Source organism: Pristiophorus japonicus, chromosome 3, assembly GCF_044704955.1.
Source record: "Pristiophorus japonicus isolate sPriJap1 chromosome 3, sPriJap1.hap1, whole genome shotgun sequence".
Classification (NCBI taxonomy): Eukaryota; Metazoa; Chordata; class Chondrichthyes; family Pristiophoridae; genus Pristiophorus; species Pristiophorus japonicus.
In genome coordinates this window covers 26,528,883-26,551,362 of record NC_091979.1, presented here as the reverse complement: position 1 = coordinate 26,551,362, position 22,480 = coordinate 26,528,883, and the positions used below count along the sequence as shown (strand labels likewise).

General features: G+C 46.6%; 1 protein-coding gene across 1 annotated transcript in view; it reads left to right on the top strand.

The window, feature by feature from the left end:
• Positions 1-22,480, top strand: part of LOC139253683 (myc box-dependent-interacting protein 1-like) — a 236,543-nt gene that overhangs the window by 107,087 nt on the left and 106,976 nt on the right. The window contains exons 7-9 of the mRNA XM_070873516.1: positions 13,313-13,398; positions 16,776-16,851; positions 18,453-18,535. Coding sequence (XP_070729617.1) covers positions 13,313-13,398; positions 16,776-16,851; positions 18,453-18,535 — 245 coding nt within the window. The remainder of the gene's footprint in view (positions 1-13,312; positions 13,399-16,775; positions 16,852-18,452; positions 18,536-22,480) is intronic.

The following is a 22,480-nucleotide window of genomic DNA, read 5'->3' as shown; positions in this document are numbered from 1 at the left end:
GCTGATCATTCAACTTCAGTACCCCATTCCTGCTTTCTTTCTATACCCTTTGATCCCTTTAGCCGTAAGGTTCACATCTAACTCCCTTTTGAATATATCTAATGAACTGGCCTCAACAACTTTCTGTGGGAGAGAATTCCACAGGTTCACAATTCTCTGAGTGAAGAAGTTTCTCCTCATCTCGGTCTTAAATGGCTTACACCTTATCCTTAGACTGTGACTCCTGGTTCTGGACTTCCCCAACATCGGTAACATTCTTCCTGCATCAAACCTGTCCAGTCCCGTCAGAATTTTATGTTTCTATGAGATTCCCTCATTCTTCTAAATTCCAGTGAATATAAGCCTAGTCAATCCAGTCTTCATACGTCAGTCCTGCCATCCCGGGAATCAGTCTGGTGAATCTTCGCTGCCCTCCCTCAATAGCAAGAATGTCCTTCCTCAGATTAGGAGACCAAAACTGTACACAATATTCAAAGTTAATCATTGAGATGAAGGGGTTGACTTATGAAGAAAGGTTGGGCCTATACTCATTGGCGTTCAGAAGAATGAGAGGTTATCTTATTGAAATGTACAAGATTCTGAGGGGGCTTGACAAGGGTAGATGCAGAGAGGATGTTTCCCCTAATCTCAATGAGGAGTCGCCCATTTAAAACGGAGATGAGGAGGAATTTCATCTGAGGATCTTTGGAATTCTCGACATCAGAGAGCTGTGGAGGCTGGGTCAGTGAATATATTTAAGGTGGAGATAGACAGATTTTTGAACGATACGGGAGTCGAGGGTTATGGGGAGCGAGCAGGGAAGTGGAGCTGAGTCCATGATCAGATCAGCCATCATCGTATTAAGTGGCGGAGCAGGCGCGAGGGGCCAAATGGCCTCCTCCTACTCCTATTTCTTATGTTCTTATGTAATTATGCGGTTAGATTAGATAAGGTACGATTTTAATTTTTTTTCCATTTTCCATCCCTCTGGGAAACACTCCCTCATCGTGTGAAAGGGAGCAAGGACCCATTGGCCTTGGTTTCTCCTGTCTCTCAACATTCAACCTGGATTTCCAAGTGCCGTAGAAGGTTCGGCTCCTGCAGTAGACCGCAGGCCCAGTGGTGGCCCATGAATGGTCCTATGGTAATTGGGTGCCCCACAAAAAAAAAAGCGTCTGTGGTCTGGATACTCCTCTGATTGGCGGGTCTGAGGAGGCTCCGGCAGCAAGCTAGAGAAGAGCCACTAGGTAATGTAAATTTTGCAACCTTCCCGGTGGGCGATGTAGGGCGGGCGGGTGGGGATGTTTGGTGGCGGTGGCGGGAGGTGCCCTGTCCACCAGAACCAAAAGGCCCGAGGCTGCAGCTCTCTTTCTCTCTCTGGTCTCTAGCTGCTTTTCTATCTCGGCTTTCTGCTACTGGGCCCCTGCCTGTGGGTCTGACTTTAGTGAGGGTTAGGATTCCCGGGGGCCTGGGACAGGTATTTCGGATAACCGTGGGGTCTGGACCAATCCGGTGGACCTTGAGCATGCTTGTTCCTGTTCAGAATCGGAGAGCCAGGAAAATCGGCCCGATAACCTGTCCCAACTCGCCTCGTTCCCGGCAACAGGGGGAGATGCCGTTTATCACGGATTCTGGCCAAGTTGCCACTGGATTTTCTACCTGGCAACCGATGGGTGACTGCTGTGGAAATTTAAATCTCAGCCTGGTGCCAAGTGGTTGGTGTGCACCGCTCCCGTGAGACTGACAATGCAGTATCACACCACCGTACGAAGCATTACCGGTCTCCCAACATCTGGTTACTCTCGCCTCTTGTGAAAACAGGACTGTGCTTTATTGAGGAAAGTTAGACGATTCCTTGCTCTTTTTTGCGTAACGCGTTGATACTGGTGCCCGAAGTTTTCAGAGTTTGAGGTAATCTCAGCAACTGGCTAAAATGCCCAGCTAATAGATTTTTAAAAGAGGAACCTTTCCTCTTCGGGAATTTCTGCTCCGGCATGTATTAACCCCCAGGTCTGAATCGCTTGTTGAGTTGATCTGTAAATGGACGGTCGGAGCCTGTGCTGGGGACGAGCGACTTTTAATCCTTTCTGTCACGTGAAATGATTGGGAGCAGCGCCTGGTGTGAACCTGCTCCTGAGGGAGGGAGATGGCTGGGGGTTGGTGGGTCGGATGGAGTGGATGGTGGGGGATGCAGTGGGGGGGGGGGGGGGGAGGTTGGTGGGTCGGATGGTGGGGGATGCGGGGTGGGGGGGGGGGGGGGAAGGTTGGTGGGGTGGATGGTGGGGGATGCGGGCGGGGGGGGGAGGTTGGTGGGTCGGATGGAGTGGATGGTGGGGGATGCGAGGTGGGGGGGGAAGGTTGGTGGGGTGGATGGTGGGGGATGCGGGCGGGGGGGGGAGGTTGGTGGGTCGGATGGAGTGGATGGTGGGGGATGCAGGGGGGGAGGGAGGTTGGTGGGTAGTGGGGTTGCGGGAGGAGTTGACGGGGAGCGGGTGAAGACTGGGCCATGTATAGCTTGATCAGCTAGCACCAAACTCCAGGTGTGTGTTGTGGTACAAGTAGAGCACGAGAGAGGTTTAGGGGAAAGTTTTATTGTTTACTTTCTCTCTTCTGACACAAGCTGGCGTGCAGCCTCCTCATTTTAATGCAGTTCACGTACAAAGTCCAACGAAAGAAGATGCCAAATGCTGGTTGATTTGGTGGGTCCCGCAGCTGTGTTTGATTTTTCTTATTTAGTTCACCCTTGGAGGATGTGGGCATCGCTGGCAAGGCCGGCATTTATTGCCCATCCCTGTTGCCCGAAGAATGTGGTGGTGGAGGCACCGCCTTGAACCGCTGCAGACCGTGTGGCTATTCTTTGTCATAGTTTGATTCATAGAAACATAGAAAATAGGTGCAGGAGTAGGCCATTCGGCCCTTCGGGCTTGCACCACCATTCAATAAGATCATGGCTGATCTAATCATGGACTCCGCTCCACTTCCCTGCCCGCTCCCCATAACCCCTTATCCCCTTATCCCCTTATCATTTAAGAAACTATCTATTTCTGTCTCAAATTTATTCAATGTCCCAGCTTCCACAGCTTTCTGAGGCAGCGAATTCCACAGATTTACAACCCTCAGAAGAAATTTCTTCTCATTTCTGTTTTAAATGGGCGGCCCCTTATTCTAAGATCATGCCCTCTAGTTCTAGTCTCCCCACCAGTGGAAACATCCTCTCTGCATTCACCTTGTCAAGCCCCCTCATAATCTTATACGTTTCGATAAGATCACCTCTCATTCATAGAAACATAGAAAATAGGTGCAGGAGTAGGCCATTCGGCCCTTCGAGCCTGCATCACCATTTAATAAGATCATGGCTGATCATTCACCTCAGTACCCCTTTCCTGCTTTCTCTCCATACCCCTTGACCCCTTTAGCCGTAAGGGCCATATCTAACTCCCTCTTGAATATATCCAATGAACTGGCATCAACAATTCTCTGCGGTAGAGAATTCCACAGGTTAACAACACTCTGAAGAAGTTTCTCCTCATCTCCGTCCTAAATGGCTTACCCCTTATCCTTAGACTGTGCCCCTGGTTCTGGACTTCCCCAACATCAGGAACATTCTTCCTGCATCTAACCGGTCCAGTCCCGTCAGAATTTTAATGTTTCTATGAGATCCCCTCTCACCCTTCTAAACTCCAGTGAATACAGGCCCAGTCGATCCAGTCTCTCCACACGTCAGTCCTGCCATCCCGGGAATCAGTCTGGTGAACCTTTGCTGCACTCCCTCAATAGCAACAATGTCCTTCCTCAGATTAGGAGACCAAAACTGTTCCAGGTGGAGCCTCACCAAGGCCCTGTACAACTGCAGTAAGACGTCCCTGCTCCTATACTCAAATCCCCTAGCTATGAAGGCCAATATGCCATTTGCCGCCTTCACCGCCTGCTGTACCTGCATGCCAACCTTCAATGACTGAAGTACCATGACACCCCAGTCTCGTTGCACCTCCCATTTTCCTAATCTGCTGCCATTCAGATATTCTGCCTTCGTGTTTTTGCCACCAAAGTGGATAGCCACACATTTATCCACAAACTGCATCTGCCATGCATTTGCCCACTCACCTAACTTGTCCAAGTCACCCTGCAGCCTCTTAGCGTCCTCCTCGCAGCTCACACCGCCACCCAGCTTAGTGTCATCTGCAAAATTGTAGATATTACACTCAATTCCTTCGTCTAAATCATTAATGTATATTGTAAATAGCTGGGGTCCCAGCACTGAGCCCTGCGGCACTCCACTAGTCACTGCTTGCCATTCTGAAAAGGACCCGTTTATCCCGACTCTCTGCTTCCTGTCTGTCAACCACTTCTCTATCCACGTCAGTACATTACCCCCAATACCATGCGCTTTAATTTTCCACACCAATCTCTTGTGTGGGACCTTGTCAAAAGCCTTTTCAAAGTCCAAATACATCACATCCACTGGTTCTCCCTTGTCCACTCAACTAGTTACATCCTCAAAAAATTCTAGATGATGAGTAGAGGCCCAACCTACTCAACCTTTCCTCATAAGTCAACCCCCTCATCCCCGGAATCAACCTAGTGAGCCTTCTCTGAACTGCCTCCAAATCAAGTATATCCTTTCGTAAATATGGAAACCAAAACTGCACGCAGTATTCCACATGTGGCCTCACCAATACCCTGTATAGCTATAGCAAGACTTGCCTGCTTTTATACTCCATCCCCTTTGTAATAAAGGCCAAGATTCCATTGGCCTTCCTGATCACTTGCTGTACCTGCATACTATCCTTTTGTGTTTCATGCACAAGTACCCCCAGGTCCCGCTATACTGCAGCACTTTGCAATTGTTCTCCATTTAAATAAGTCCAATTAGTCCCATTCTTCGGCTCTCTCCCCTTATCCCTGCAATTGTTTCTCCAACGGTTTATTCCCTTTTGAAAGCTACTCTGCTGTGTGAAAAATGTTTTTTCTGCCTGGCGCCTCTGGTTCTTTTGCCAGTCACCTTAAATCTGCGCCCTCTGATTATCGACCCTTCAGTCATTGGAAACCGTTTCCGGCATCTTCGGCTTTTATTACCGGTCAACCCCACGCTTTGTGTGGGACTGAAGTCGCATATAGGCCCAGACCGGGTAAGGATGGCACATTTCCTTCCCTAAAGGAGATTTGGTGAACCAGTTGGGTTTTTCGATAACCGTCCGACCCCCTATTGGCTGCATTTGCTAAGACTGTTAAATTCTCAAACTGAGAAGGTGGGATTTGTGGGCTTTATTAGTCCAGGATTACTAATTACTAGTATCCTAACCAGTACACTACACTTACCCAGTCTGAACTATTACTATTCACCGAGCTGGCATAGTCAGGTATGTTATTAAAATGAGTGATCTGGGAACTGGGCCCTTCAGTGGTTTGGTCCTGTGGGTTAGCTCTCTGGCTTTGAAGCCAGCCCGATATGATGGTTCGTCGCTGGCTATGTATGTTATGCAGGAGATGGGCTACACGTTATAGAACATAAGAAATAGGAGCAGGAGAAGGCCATACGGCCCCTTGAGCCTGCTCCGCCATTCAATACGATCGTGGCTGATCCAATCATGGACTCGGGTCCACTTCCCTGCCCGCTCCCCATAACCTCTTATTCCCTTATCGGTTAAGAAACTGTCTATTTCTGTCTTAAATGTATTCAACGTTCCAGCTTCCACAGCTCTCTGAGGCAGCGAATTCCACAGATTTACAACCCTCAGAGAGGACATTCTCAGTTTTAAAAGGAAGGCCCCTTATTCTAAGAATATTCCCCCCGGTTCTAGTCTCCATCAGTGGAAACATCCTCTCTGCATCCACCTTGTCAAGCCCCCTCATAATCTTATCCGTCTCGATAAGATCACCTCATTCTTCGTTCGACCCTAGCTGTATGTCACCTTCGACCAGCTATAAACAGCGTTTCCCATCTAGAAATACTGGTTTAGCAGCAAACTGTAGTTTTAAAATGTTTTAGTTTGCAGTAAGAAGTATTCCGTATATATGAAAACAGAATTGTCACCATTCTACAAAAATGGTATAGTGGTTATTTAACACATTTATAATTGACACGATTTCTGTGTAAATGTTCAGTGTTCGCTGCCGTGGAGCTGTAGCACAAACTACCCCTAGGTCGCTGACTACGCCGCGGGTGGCAAAGGTGGAAGGGGTGGAATACACTACTGGTGCAGTAGGGGGATGTTTTTCTGAAGTAGGGGCTGTGATACATTATTGGGGCGAAGCAAATTGAGGTTTACTCTGCGTCTAGCTGCACTGGAAGTAGCTGACTACGTTGCCGGGTGTCTGAATGGAGTGTGTTCCATTCCCCAACATCGACGTTTCTCACCTCGGTGAGCACAGAACTAAAACGGAAGGTTCATTTAAAGAAAAAAAAATTGGAATGTCCGTTTGTTAAGAAGGCCTTAAAAAACACAACAATAAAATAGCACTGGGGTTCATTTCTAGAGAGATAGAATTGAAAAGCAGAGGCGGTTATGTTAAACTTGTATCGAACCTTGGTTAGACCACACTTCGAGTACTGTGCACAGTTCTGGTCTCCATATTGCAAAAAAAAATAGAGGCACTGGGGGAAAGTTCAAATACAGATACTAGAACTGATCAGGAAAGACTGAACCAGTTGCCGTGCTTTTTCTAGAACTGAATAGGCTGAGGAGGTCTGACGGAGGTCTTTCAAAATTATGAAAGCGTTTGATGAGTTGGATGTAGAAATGATGTTTCTGCTTGTGGTGGAGGCCAAAACTAGGGGCTATAAATATAAGATAGTCACTAATAAATCCAGCAGGGAATTCCTGAGAAATGTTGTAACCCAGAGAGAGTGGTGAGAATGTGGAACTCGCTACCACAGAACATAATAGGAGCAGGAGTAGGCCATTTGGCCCCTCGAGCCTGCTCCACCATTCAATAAGATCATGGCTGACCTTATCATGGACTCAGCTTCACTTCCCTGCCCGCTCTCCATAACCACAGCAAGTAGTTGAGGCAAATAGCAAAGATGCATTTAAAGGGAACTTAGATAAGCACATGAGGGAGAAAGGAATTAAAGGATATGTTGATGGGGTGAGATGAAGAGTGGTGGGAGGAGGCTCGTGTGGAGCATAAAACCAGCGTGGACCAGTTGTACCGAACAATCTATCTCTATGCTGTAAATATATATCTATTCATGGCTGAGATAAATAGATTTTTGGACTCTTGGGGGAATCAAGGGATATGGAGATCGGGCAGGAAAGTGGAGTTGAGGTCGATGATCAGCCATTATCTTATTGAACGGCAGAGCAGGCTCGAGGGGCTGTATGGCCTACTCCTCCTATTTCTTATGTTGTGTTCTACATACTCTAGTGTCAGGGCAAGCTGCACTGGGTGTCCAAAGCTGTCTGTTCAGTTTACTGTGATGGAATTATTGTGCAACTGGAATTCTTGGCTGCCAGCCAGTAAAACCGCGCAAGAGATTCCATAATCTGAACATGTAATTCAGAAGCAGACGACAATGAACTCAGCTGGTCTCCACCTGGGATGGCAGTGATTCATATTGTAATTTAACAAATCTCTGACTAAAAGAGGGGGGGGGAGAAATCGATGTTCCGAAAGCTGCCAATTTCTGGCTGCTTTTGTGAACCTCTGCTGTTTGACCCGAATTAACACTTTTTTTTTTCTATGCAACCTCCAACATCTCTCTTCCCGTGTCCCCCCCACCGCCCCCACCCCCCCCCCCCCAGCTGTGGCTCAGTGGGTAGCAACCCCCGTCTCTGAGTCAGAAGGTTGTGGGTTCAAGTGCCACTCCAGAGACTTGAGCACAAGAATCTCGGCTGACTCTCCCAGTGCCGTACTGAGGGAGTGCTGCACTGTCAGAGGTGCCGTCTTTCGGCTGAGACGTTAAACCAAGACCACGTCTGTCCCCTCGGGTGGATGTAACCGATCCCATGACACTATTTCGAAGAGGAGCAGGGGAGTTTTCCCCGGTGTCCTGGCCAATATTTATCCCTCAATCAACATAACAAAAAAAACAGATTATCTGGTCATTATCACGTTGCTGTTTGTAGGAGTTTGCGGTGCGCAAATTGGCTGCCGCGTTTCCCACATTACAACAGTGGCTGCACTTCAAAAAAGTACTTCATTTTATTTTGAAGCGAAAACAAGTGTTTGTCACTTAAATATACAAACATGAACGGCAAAAGAGCAGTAGGGAATACAGGGCCGAGAAACAAATCTGCAGTAGAGTTAAAAACAGCACTGAACAAACACCCGATTAAATTAATCTTGCGTCCAGCATGTGCCCATCACACACCAGGTTTTACCCTTTAATGAATGCAAAAGCAAAGATCATTGACCGGGAGCCTGAAATTTTCAAGCAGTTGCAATTGCTCTCTGACTGACCTCGGGCACAGGCTAAGTTAGATGAACATTATAACTCTGTTCGAAACCCCAGGCTACTGATGGGCAATCCCACAGGAGATTTGCTAGTGAGAATAAAAGTGCCGTACCTTTTCGCCTTTCTTTTGTCCTCTTTTATAAAAATGCATGTAGCAGCTCCCACCCACCCTTGGAGCAGGTACTTCAGGCCTGCTTCATCTGTAGGCTATTGCTTACTGAATTGACTCTCTGCATTTGCAGCCTTTCCTGTTTCAGTGCATTGCGAGGTTGCCATGGTCACCCTGTAAATGCACACGGATCAAGCGTCACTGTGCTTGGCCGTTGCCTGCATTTGAAAAGTGTCTTCCGAAGCCAAGATGTTTTTTTTTCCCCAGTCCAAGAAACAGCTTTCATTCATAAAGTGCCTTCTCAGGAAGTGCCAAAGCACTTCACAGCCAGTGACAGTTCTTTTGAAGTGCACTTTATTCATGTGGAGGGAGAAAAATGCGGCAGCCAGTTTGTGCACAGCAAGATCCCAGAAAACAGCAAATGGGGAGAGATCTGTTTTGAACTCTGCTGAGATGTATGTTCACCCAGACAGGGGGAGAACTCTCGTCTGTGAATAATGCCGTGGGATCTTCTGTCCTTTTTAAATTATATCCACCTGAACGGGTGAATGGGGGCCCCTCTTTAATGTCTGATCAGAAAATTGTCACCTCCGAACAGTGCAGCACTCCCCCACCCGCTCCCAGCGCGGCACTAAAATGCATTCGTTTGTCCATTAGTGCGTGTAAATTTAAAAAGAAGTGGAAGAGGGATGAATGAGCAAGCACCAGGTCATGTTTATTTCAAATTATAGTTTTTTTAAGGGAGTTAGATGAAGTCCTTACTACTCGGGGGATCAAGGGTTATGGCGAGAAAGCAGGAAGGGGGTACTGAAGTTTCATGTTCAGCCATGAACTCATTGAATGGCGGTGCAGGCTAGAAGGGCTGAATGGCCTACTCCTGCACCTATTTTCTATGTTTCTATGTAAGCAGGAAAGAATCCGCCACTCTTGTTTTGAATGACAGCATTACTGTAATTGTGCGTAACTTGAAAACTTATCCAACTTTTGGGCTGAAGTAAGACGCTTCTTTTTCTCTCTCAATCTGGCAACTACAGAGTATTTACAGCACAGAAACAGGCCATTCGGCCCTGCTGGTCTATGCTGGGGTTTGTGTTCCATCCTACTTCATCTCGCCCTATCAACATGTTCTTCGATTCCTTTCTCCCTCATCTAACTTTCTCTGAAATGCCTCGATGCTAATTGCCCCAACTGCCCCATGTGGTCGCAAGTTCCACATTCTAACCACTCTGAGTAAAGAAGTTTCTATTGAATTCCTTATTGGATTTATTAGTGACTGCCTTGTATTTATGAACTCTAGTGTTGGACTCCCGTACAAGCGCAAACATTTTTTCTACATCTGAGGAGATGAGGAGAAACGTTTTCACCCAGAGAATTGTGAACCTGTGGAATTCTCTACCACAGCAAGTTGTTGAGGCCAGTTCATTAGATATATTCAAAAGGGAGTTAGATGTGGCCCATACGACTAAAGGGATGAAGGGGTATGGAAAGAAAGCAGGAATGGGATACTGAAGTTGCATGATCAGCCATGATCATATTGAACGGTGGTGTAGGCTCGAAGGGCCGAATGGCCTACACCTGCACCTATTTTCCATGTTTCTACCCTATCAATCCCCTTCATAATTTTCAAGACCTCCTTTTTTTTGGTCATCCCTCCGCCTTGAAGCCCCCGCCTGTTCAGTCTTTCCTGATAGTTGTAACTGAGGGGCTAGTTTAAAAGGAACTCATTCTGTTATTGGAGAAAAGAATATTGGGCAGGTTGAGATTGGTCTAGATGAGGATTTGGGCTTGAACTATAATGAGTATCATTCACATCAAACAGTTCTGTTGGGAGTACGTTCAACTCTTGTAACCACTTTCTCTTGCATGACCTAGAACAAGTCATTTTGAATACAGTGCTGCCTTGAGTATACACGAACCAAGGTTAGGGTTGTGACAGGCATCTGGTGTATCTGGTGTGTGGTGGGCCTGCCCCAAGCCAGGCCTCGGATCACTTACCATTTCACCGAAGGGCAATGCTCAGCGCCAAACTTACTGCTCGCATCTTACCGTAGGCAATTAGGCTCATACAACAGTGACTGGTCTCCAGTCGTCTTGGACCCCCTTGCCACTGGACCAAGACCTTGCTCTGCTAAGCCCGTGTGGTAGCCGGTGTGCAATGGACACCCCACGTTAAAAGAACTCGCGCACAGGCATCTTACACTCTTCAGTATGAAGTTCGGGACCTGGAACGTCAGGGCACTCATGGACAACTCTAACAGCGACAGGCCAGAAAGCCACACCACCATAGTTGCCCGGGAACTTCGACAGAAAACAAGCACAGGCAACGGAAGGAGCGTGCGGCAAACCAGGCTCCCCACCCACCCTTCCCTTCAACCACTGTCTGCCCCAACTGTGACAGAGACTAATTCCTGTATTGGACTGTTCGGCCAGCTGAAAACTCACTTTTAGAGTGGAAGCAAGTCTTCCTTGATTTCGAGGGACTGATGATGTATCTGGTGAAAAAATGTGTGTGGTTTTTGTTGAGTGGTGATGGAAGCTGAGCTTGCAAGTGTCTAACCAGCGCACTTGCTTTGATCACCTAGAAACGTCAACATTCGGGCCTCGCTAATGACCCTCCCCTCAGTCTGTATTTGACGTTCGAGGGGTAAAACCCATTGCATCAACTCTCGTGGCTGTTGACCAGTTTGAGAAAGCAACCAATACGGTGACACCAATAATTTTAATCAAGTATTGAACATTTTGAAGGTGGAGATGGACAGATTTTTGAACGATAAGGGAGTCGAGGGTTATGGGGAATGGCCGGGGAAGTGGAGCTGAGTCCAGAATCGGATTGGCCCTGATCTTATTGAATGGCGGAGCAGGATCGAGGGGCCAAAGGGCATACTCCTGCTCCAAGTTCTTATGTTCTTATAATTAGGTACACACAGTGACGAGGCAGTACGTACAAACAAATGGATATTGACCCAATCCATTGATAATAAGTGATCATGTCTTGAAACTGTCCATCCCCATGTTCCTTGCCTCTGGAGGCAGTTCTTTATATACCCCCCCACCGCCACGTGAGCATGACATCATCCACCCTCAGCCAATCAGTGACACCGTATTATGGACATGCTTCCAGTTTGTTTCTCCCTGACATTTTCCAGCAAGCACAACTTTAAAACAAAGTGCAGTGAGATAGTTTAGGATTGCATGGCTGCCCGTGTACGACAGGACTGTGTGGTGTGGCACGGAGCCATACAGGCCAGACAATCTCCTCCGTACAGATCACACCTGGTACATGTGTTGAGGGCATGATCTTGGCTCTCAATGGCTTGGGGTCAGGGAGCTTTTTAAACAAAAATAAATCATTCTGTGGTTCTTGCTCCTGGAATCATGTTTGTGTGAGTGTGGGGATGTTGGCTGAGGACCGGATTGGCATTGGCTCTGCTGTGGTAGAAGAGTTTGCCAACGCTTCATTGACCAGCTATACATCAACGGGGGAGAGTAAAAGAATTGGATTGGGGGAGGCAGAGTTTGTTGGAGAAATGCAGTTTCTGGAATATTGGACTGACAACATCTGGTTACCCTCTGTAGCCAGGGTATAGGTCTGTGATTACCCTACATAGACAGGGTATAGGTCTGTGATTACCCTACATAGACAGGGTATGGGTCTGTGATTACCCTACATAGATAGGGTATAGGTCTGTGATTACCCTACATAGACAGGGTATGGGTCTGTGATTACCCTACATAGACAGGGTATAGGTCTGTGATTACCCTACATAGACAGGGTATAGGTCTGTGATTACCCTACATAGACAGGGTATAGGTCTGTGATTACCCTACATAGACAGGGTATAGGTCTGTGATTACCCTACATAGACAGGGTATAGGTCTGTGATTACCCTACATAGACAGGGTATGGGTCTGTGATTACCCTACATAGACAGGGTATGGGTCTGTGATTACCCTACATAGACAGGGTATAGGTCTGTGATTACCCTACATAGACAGGGTATGGGTCTGTGATTACCCTACATAGACAGGGTATAGGTCTGTGATTACCCTACATAGACAGGGTATCGGTCTGTGATTACCCTACATAGACAGGGTATCGGTCTGTGATTACCCTACATAGACAGGGTACAGGTCTGTGATTACCCTACATAGACAGGGTATAGGTCTGTGGATACCCTACATAGACCCGGTACAGGTCTGGGATTACCCGACATAGACAGGGTATCAGTCTGTGGATACCCTACATAGACAGGGTACAGGTCTGTGATTACCCTACATAGACAGGGTATGGGTCTGTGATTACCCTACATAGACAGGGTACAGGTCTGTGATTACCCTACATAGACAGGGTATAGGTCTGTGATTACCCTACATAGACAGGGTACAGGTCTGTGATTACCCTACATAGACAGGGTATGGGTCTGTGATTACCCTACATAGACAGGGTATAGGTCTGTGATTACCCTACATAGACAGGGTATCGGTCTGTGATTACCCTACATAGACAGGGTATGGGTCTGTGATTACCCTACATAGACAGGGTATGGGTCTGTGATTACCCTACATATCCAGGGTATAGGTCTCTGATTACCCTACATAGACAGGGTATAGGTCTGTGATTACCCTACATAGACAGGGTATAGGTCTGTGGATACCCTACATAGACAGGGTATAGGTCTCTGATTACGCTCCATACTGTTTGGTCTGGCAATTGAGAGTCTTTCCAAATTAGCCAATATTTCAGCAAAGATTTTTCAGTCTCTCTTAATCGTCCTTCAAATGTCGACCCTTATTGTTATTTATTTGGGATGTTTTTGTGTTTAAAGGCCGAAGAAGAATTTTTAAAAGCCCAGAAAGTGTTCGAGGAAATTAATATTGACTTGCAGGAAGAGTTGCCATCACTATGGAACAGGTGGGTGGTCAGTCTATCGGTGAGTGGTCTTTCGACTGTACTGGGAGGTACCAGAGACTGGGGCCCAGATGGCTTGTGGCAGCTAATGGAAGTCAGAGTCTTAATTTCCCTTTTATGCAAAGACGAAATCTGTTCAGTTGACGACGTTGTGTGACTGAATGTAGTCTTGCTCCTGGTTGCTAATTAACGTCATCAGAGTCAGCTGTGGCTCAGTGGGTAGCACTCTCGTCACTGAGTCCGAAGGTTTTGGGTTCAAGTCTCACTCCAGGGACTTGAGCACAAAAATCTAGGCTGACAATCCAGTGCAGTGCAGCTGCACTGTCTGAGGTGCCATCTTTCGGATGAGACGTTAAACCGAGGCCCCGTCTGCTCTCTCAGGTGGATGTAAAAGATCTCACGGCACTATTTCGAAGAAGAGCAGGGGAGTTATCCCCAGTGTCCTGGCCAATATTTATCCCGCAATCAACATAACAAAAAACAGATTATCTGGTCATTATCACATTGCTGTTTGTGGGAGGTTGCTGTGCTTGAATTGACTGCCACGTTTCCCACATTGCAACAGTGACTACACTCCAAAAGTACTTCATTGGCTGTAAAGTGCTTTGAGACGTCCGGTGGGCATGCAAGGCGCTATATAAATGCATGTCTTTCTTTATCATGCCAATAGTCTTTGGGAACCGAAGCAGCTCAGAGAGCAAGATTGATTGTGCTCCATCACGAAGCGCAGGTTGCAAAAATATTGTAAAGTTGGAACTGTATCATGTTTTGACGGTTTACACCATGAAACGTTAACCCACCTTTTCTGTTACCAAATGCTGACTGACTTGTGTATTTCTAGAATTAGTTTTTTCTGTTTAAAGCACTTGAATTTTTTTCCCTCTTGTTCTGACACTTGGAACTAGTTCTGCCCAAGACGCTTGATTTGAACTCTGCATTGAATGAGGGTGGATCTCGGGCGATTATGGTCTATGATTCCTCTGGTTACAGAAGTGGTCAAGTGCTCGATGCCCACTGTTGCAGAGTAGCGATTCACTGCTGCAACTCTCCTCTGTCGTCAATGTTCGAATCCCTTCACTGAAAGGCTACGCTAGGCACTTTCACTTTTCCCTTCTGTTTTACTTTTCCTTTGATAGGACGGTTACAGTACAGAAGGAGGCCATTCGGCCCGTCGAGTCCTTCCCGGCTCTCTGCTCGTCCCACTCCCCTGCCCTTTCCCCATAACCCTGCAAAAATGTTTTCCTTCAGGTACTTATACAATTCCCTTTTGAAAGCCACGATTGAATGGTATCAGCTGAGCACTGATTAAATGCGTGCTTTGTTTATTGCAAAAAAAAATTCTTCAAAGCAGCAAGCAAACATTCTGTGTAAGTTTGGTTTATAATAAAATGGGGTCACGTGTTCACATTCTGTGGAGCATTCTACATCAGAGTGGGGAGCTTCTGTAATCTCACTGGAGTATATTACTCATCTCCAAATAGGACACAGATGGGGGTGAAGAAATGCCGCTGTAAGTGAGATCTAATGTGTAACATCTGTCGCCACCAAGAAAAAGGACCAAGTTGAGGCGTCTAAATTACTTTCCCGGATGATTACTGCAGTTATTCAGCATGTGGTCACTTGAGAGAGGACGGGAGCACAAGGGGGCAGAAGTGACGCTGCAGCTATACAAAAGCTTCGGAAGGATACAGTGGCCTCGGAGGTAGTGCAGCGTAGGTTTACCAGAATGATACCCGGAATTGAGGGTTAATTTATGAGGAGACGTTACACAAACTAGGGTTGTATTCCTTAGAATTTAGACGGTTAAGGGGTGATCTGATGGAAGTTTTCAGGATATTAAGAACAGATGGGTTAGATAGAGAGAAGCTATATCTGATGCTTGGGGATTCCAAGACTAGGGGTATATAGTCTAAAAATCAGAGCCAGGCCCTTCAGGAGTGAAGCTCGGAAACACTTCTACACACACAGGCTGGTAGAAGTTTGGAACTCTCTTTCGCAAATGGCAATTGATGCTAGATCAGTTAATTTTAAATCTGAGATTGATAGATTTTTGTAAAGTAAAGGTATTGAGGGATATGGGGCAAAGGCGGGTATATGGAGCCATGATCTCATTGAGTGGGGGAACAGGCTCGATGGCATCCCCCTGTTCCTATTGGTGGAGAAGGTGAGCAGGAACTCATGCCCACTCTGAACCACTTTGCCGAATTCTTGCCTTTAACCCTGACCGACAATGTTTTTCTGTAGGAGTATTAAGTGAAGATAGGAACCCAGGCGTGATCATAACGTCCTCTGGCACGCTTGTGATTCCCCTCCCTCCCAATTGCATCTGGCTCAGCAACTTTGGTGCCGGACCAGCAGAGGATGTGAAGAGTCTGAGGGAAGAGGAAAACTTGGGACAATTTGTTTTACTACTTCTCCCAATTATTGAAAACCTGGCATTGCCCAGATTGGATTATTCTAATGATTGATGGTTACTTCATTATTTCCCCCACCCCCCTTCCCCGGCCAACTGCCATGTTTAATTTCCTCCTACTCCCTGTTCAGGAGAAAGTTGGCAAGGAGACATTTGAGGCCTTTGTTTGTTCTGGTGTTGGACGGTCTTCCACTAAACTTGTAACTCTCACCGAGAGAGAGAGAGAGAGAGCGAGCATGAATGCTGGCAAACCTGAAGTAAAAAGGAGTCGAGAGCTAAGGGTCTCAGTCTTGGGGTCAGAGGTCAACCATTTAGGACTGACATGAAGAGAAATTTCTTTGCTCCAAGGGTTGTGAATCTTTTGGAATTCTCTACCCCAGAGGGTTCTAGATGCTCAGGCGTTGAGTATATTCAAGGCTGAGATCGATACGATTGCTGGGAACTAAGGGAATTGAGCGATTATTGGCGGGAAAGTGGAGTTGAGGTAGAAGGTCAGCCATGACCTTATTGACTGGCGGAGCAGGCTCGAGGGGCAGTGTGGCAATGTTCCCATTAAGCTGCGTGGATGTGCAATGGTCTGGGGCTTGGCAGCTTTTAATTGGAAAAATCGCGCATGCGGTTTGAATGGGCCGGGCACCCAAAAAAATTAAATTAGCAGGGGCATGGCCGAATGGCCTACTCCTGCTCCTAATTATGTTCTGGGGCGTGACCAGTTCTGGTGGGAAGGTCCCACCAGGAAGGAGCTGACTGTGCTGCTGTTAAATTTGTTTCTCTCACTGCATTTATCCAGATTTTCACTTTGTCCATCTTGCCTGACTGTAGCTTAAAGCAGTTCAAACTATTGACATCAATTAATAGTCAAACTTTGCTGTGACCCAGTTTTTGGTTCCAGTTACTAGGCGGTGTATCAGCTTGCTCGTTTTCCATGAGTTCTGTTAATTCTTTTTTCTCCTTTTTTTCTTCTTAGTCGTGTTGGTTTTTACGTGAACACATTCCAAAGTATAGCTGGTCTGGAAGGGACATTTCATAAAGAAATGGGCAAGGTATGAGATGATTACTTGGCTTGATGTTTTAGATTCGAGTGTTTTGAAATCAGATGTGTTTGTTTTCTGAAAAGCTGTGAGTGACTAAACATAAAGGGAACCGTTGCCAGCAACCCCCACTTCTCGATAATCTGAAGCATTGTGCGGATGTTCTGAGCTGAATATGTTTTGAGAAATACCGCCAACGCTGTCTCCGCAAGATCCTGCAAATCCCCTGGGAGGCCAGCCGCACCAACGTTGACGTCCTCGCTCAGGCCAACATCCCCAGCATCGAAGCACTGACCACACTCGATCAGCTCTGTTGGGCGAGCATGCCCGACACGAGACTCCCAAAGCAAGCGCTCTACTCGGAACTCCTACACGGCAAGCGAGCCCCAGGTGGGCAGAGGAAAAGTTTCAAGGACACCCTCAAAGCCTCCCTGATAAAGTGCAACATCCTCACTGACACCTGGGAATCCCTGGCCAAAGAGCGCCCTAAGTGGAGGAAGAGCATCCGGGAAGGTGCTGAGCACCTTGAGTCTCGTCGCTGAGAGCATGCAGAAACCAAGCGCAGGCAGCGGAAGGAGCGTGCGGCAAACCAGACTCCCCGCCCACCCTTTCCTCCAACCACTGTCTGTCCCACAGACAATGTAATTCCTGTATTGGACTGTACAGTCACCTGAGAACTCACTTTTGGAATGGAAGCAAGTCTTCCTCGATTTCGAGGGGCTGTCTATGATGATGATGATGATGATGATTTTTGTGCCTCTATAGTTTATATTTTCATTTGATACGAGATGAAGTTGCAAAGACCTTGCATGACATCACCAAAATGAAGGGTAGAGTAGACGAGGGAACCTAGGAACAGGAGTGGACTATTTAACCTGTTCTGCTATTCAGTGAGATCAAGGCTGATCTGTGACCTAACTCCATATACCTGCTTTTGGACCATATCCCGCAATACCGTTGGGTAACACAAATCTGTCAACCTCCGATTTGAAATTAACAATTGACCCGGCCTCAATTGCCGTTTGCGGAAGAGTTTTCCAAACTTCTACCACCCTTTGTGTGTAGAAGTGTTTCCTAATTTCACCCCTGAAAGGTCTGGCTCTAATTTTTATACTATGTCTCCTAGACACCCCTACCAGCAGAAATAGTTTATCTCTATCTACCCTATCTGTTCCCCTTAATATCTTGAAAACTTCTTAACCTTCTAAATTCTAGGAGATTCAACTCTAGCTTGTGTAATCTCTCCTTTGTAATTTAGCCCTCCCCCCCCACTATACCCCCTCTCCTCCCCCCCCCCCCCCCCCCCCCCCCCCCCCCACTATCCTCTCACATGCCCAACTGGTCAATGCCAGTGTTTATGCTCCACACAAGCCTCCTACCAGTCTCCACCTCTTCTCCCCATCAACATATCCTTCTATTCCTTTCTCCCTCATGTGTTTAACTATGCTGTTCACCTCAACTACTCTCCTTGTGGTAGTAAGTTCCACCTTCCAACCACTGAGTTAAGCAGGTTTTCTTGAATTCCCGATTGGTTTTATTGGTGATTACCTTATATCTCTGGCTCCGTGTTGATCAGGCGGTGTTGATTTTTTTTTTTGTCTGTTCCTCCACAGCTGAACCAAAATCTCAGTGGCGCAATGAACCAACTGGAACAGCAACACATGGGCAAGTCCTTACCGGTCAAGGGAGCACCAAGGTTGGTTTATTAAAACACAAACCGGCGATGTGAAGTTAGTTTACAAGTCTGATTTCATTGATGTTTGATCTGAAGACTTATGTAACATAAGCAATAGGAGTAGGAGTAAGCCACCTGGCCCCTCGAGCCTGCTCCGCCATTCAATAAGATCGTGGCTGATCTGATCATGGACTCAGCTCCACTTCCCCGCCCGCTCCCCATAACCCTTTACTTCCTTATCGCTCAAATATCTGTCCATCTCGGCCTTAAATATATTCAGTGACCCAGCCTCCACAGCTCTCTAGGGCAGAGAATTCCACAGATTTACAACACTCAGAAGAAATTTCTCCTCATCTCAGTTTTAAATGGGGGGGCCCTTATTCTGAGACTATGTCCCCTAGTTTTAGTTTCCCTTATATCCTCTCTGCATCCACCTTGTCGAGCCCCCTCATTATCTTACATGTTTTGATAAGATCACCTCTCATTCTTCTGAACTCCAATGTGTATAGGCTCAACCTACTCAACCTTCCCTCATAAGTCAACCCCCCTCATCTCCGGAATCAACCTAGTGAACCTTCTCTGAACAGCCTCCAATGCAAGTATATCCTTCCTTAAATACAGAGACCAAAGCTACGCAGTACGCTAGGTGTGGCCTCACCAATATCCTGTACAGCAGAGGAGGACAAAGGGTTTAATTAGGAGGGGGAAAATAGAGTATGAAAGGAAGCTTGCTGGGAACATAAAAACTGACTGCAAAAGCTTCTATTGATATGTGAAGAGAAAAAGATTAGTGAAGACAAATGTAGGTCCCTTGAAGTCAGAATCAGGTGAATTTATAATGGGGAACAAAGAAATGGCAGACCAGTTGAACAAATACTTTGGTTCTGTCTTCATGAAGGAAGACACAAATAACCTTCCGGAAATACTAGGGGACCAAGGGTCTAGTGAGAAGGAGGAACTGAAGGAAATCCTTATTAGTTGAGAAATGGTGTTCGGGAAATTGATGGGATTGAAGGCCGATAAATCCCCGGGGCCTGATAGTCTGCATCCCAGAGTACTTGAGGAAGTGGCCCTAGAAATAGTGGATGCATCGGTGATCATTTTCCAATAGTTTATTGAGTCTGGATCAGTTCCTATGGACTATGTAACCCCACTTTTTTTTTAAAAAGAGGGAGAGGAAATGGGTAGTTATAGACTGGTTAGCCTGACATCAGTAGTGGGGAAAATGTTGGAATCAATTATTAAAGATGAAATAGCAGCGCATTTGGAAAACAGTGAAAGGATCGGTCCAAGTCAGCATGGATTTATGAAAGGGAAATCATGCGTGACAAATCTTCTGGAATTTTTTGAGGCTGTAACTAGTAGAGTGAACAAGGGAGAACCAGTGGATGTTATTTGGACTTTCAAAAGGCTTTTGACAAGGTCCTACACAAAAGAGATTGGTGTGCAAAATTAAAGCACGTGGTATTGGGGATAATGTACTGCTGTGGAGAGAGAACTGGTTGGCAGACAAGAAGCAGAGAGTCAGGATAAACAGGTCCTTTTCAGAATGGCAGGCAGTGACTAGTGGGGTGCTGCAAGGCTCAGTGCTGGGACCCCAGCTATTTACAATATACATCAATGATTTAGATGAAGGAATTGAGTGTAATATCTCCAAGTTTGTAGGTGACACTAAGCTGGGTGGCAGTGTGAGCTGTGAGGAGGATGTTAAGAGGCTGCAGGGTGACTTGTACAGGTTAGGTGAGTGGGCAAATGCATGGCAGATGCAGTATAATGTGGATAAATGTGAGGTTATCCACTTTGGGGCCAAAACATGGAGGCAGATTATTATCTGATTGGCGACAGATTAGGAAAAGGGGAGGTGCAACGAGACCTGGGTGTCATGGTACATCAGTCATTGAAAGTTGGCATGCAGGTACAGCAGGTGGTGAAGAAGGCAAATGTTATGTTGCCCATCATAGCTAGGGGATTTGACTATAGGAGCAGGGAGGTCTTACTGCAGTTGTACAGGGCCTTGGTGAGGCCCCACCTGGAATATTGTGCTCAGTTTTGGTCTCCTAATCTGTGGAAGGACATTCTTGCTATTGAGGGAGTGCAGCGAAGGTTCACCACTGATTCCTGGGATGGCATATGAGGAGAGACTGGGTCTGTATTCATTGGAGTTTAGAAGGATGAGAGGGGATCTCAGAAACATATAAAATTCTGACGGGATTGGACAGGTTAGATGCAGGAAGAATGTTCCCGATGTTGGGGAAGTGCAGAACCAGGGGACACAGTCTAAGGATAAGAGGTAAGCCATTTAGGACTGAGATGAGGAGAAACTTCTTCACTCAGAGTTGTTAACCTGTGGAATTCCCTACCGCAGAGAGTTGTTGATGCCAGTTCGTTGGCTATATTCAAGAGGGAGTTAGATAAGGCCCTTGTGGCTAAAGGGATCAAGGAGTATGGAGAGAAACCAGGAAAGGGATACTGAGGTGCATGATTAGTCATGATCTTATTGAATGGTGGTGCAGGCTCGAAGGGCCGAATGGCCTACTCCTGAACCTATTTTCTATGCTTCTACAGTTATAGCAGGACTTCTCTGCTTTTATACTCTATCCCCTTGCAATAAAGGCCAACATTCCATTTGCCTTGCTGATCACTTGCTGTACCTGCATACTTTTTATGTTTCCTACACAAGCACCTCCATGTCCCTCTGTACTGCAGCACTTGGCAATTTTTCTCCATTTAAATTATAATTTGCTTTTCTATTTTTTCTGCCAAAGTGAATAACCTCACATTTTCCCACATTATACTCCATCTGCCAAATTTTTGACCACTCACTGAGCCTGTCTATATCCCTTTGCAGATGTTTTTGTGTCCTCTTTACAATTTCCCGCCCATGTCTCATATTTTCATTTGGAATATTTTTACGTTTTGAAACTTCGAAAATATTATCAGAATGGTCCCTTGGCTCGGCTACTAAATTTGCCGTCTGGTGTGATTCCTGGTCCGTACTGAGGCAGCTGGTCTTGCCCAATGTTCTGCACGAGGTGGATTTAAAATGGGGCAGCCCCTCCTGATAACTTGTCAATGAAAGAAAGACTTGCATCTTTCGGGAGTCCCAAAGCGTTTTACAACCAATTGGGTACTTTTTCCAAGTGTAGTCACTGTCGTAGAGTAGGAAACGTGGCAGCCGACTTGTGCACAGCAAGCTCCCACAGGCCGCAATATGACCGGACAATGTTTTTTTTTGTGGTTGTGGGATAAATATTAACCAGGACGCCGGGCGAGAACTCCCCTGATCATCTTCAAAATAGTGCCGTGGGATCGTTTACCTCCAAATGAGGGGGCAGATGTGGCCTCTGTGTGACATCTCATTCGAAGGACTGGCTGTAAAGCGCTTTGGGGGCGTCTTGTTGTGAAAGGTCCTACTCCTGCACCTCCTATTTCTGATGTTTCCATTCTGGGGGTGAGGTGGTGCCTGTGCAGCTGGCTGCTGGGATATTTGTGAATGGCTCGTGGCTGCAGGCACTTGGCGTGTTTTGTTTTGCTGAGGGGACGATGGGGGAAGGTGGAGAGAAAGAGTGAGTAAGTACATAGCACCTGGCTTCCTCTTGCTCCTTCCGATGGCAGTACAGGAAGACCAGCCAGCACAGGGAAAAGTCCTCGTCATAAACCATTGTCTGACAGGGCCCTGACATTACCGGCTGGAGCCCTGCCAGCACAGGCTGTTTCGATCGCGGCAGATAATTGCGGACAAATGCATTAAAAGCTCTTTAATTGCGCAGTTCCAAGGAAGTGCTTCTTCAGCAATAAGGATAGATTCTATAATTGTGCTCTCTGTTCCTGCAGTAATACAAACATCTGTGCAATCCATATCCCTCCCTTCCCTCCTGTTTTCTAACTTAATGTTAGAATCTTGTAGCTTTTTTAATTAAAAAACATGCTTTCTCACTTCCAGCTGATCTGGACTGGTATTGAATG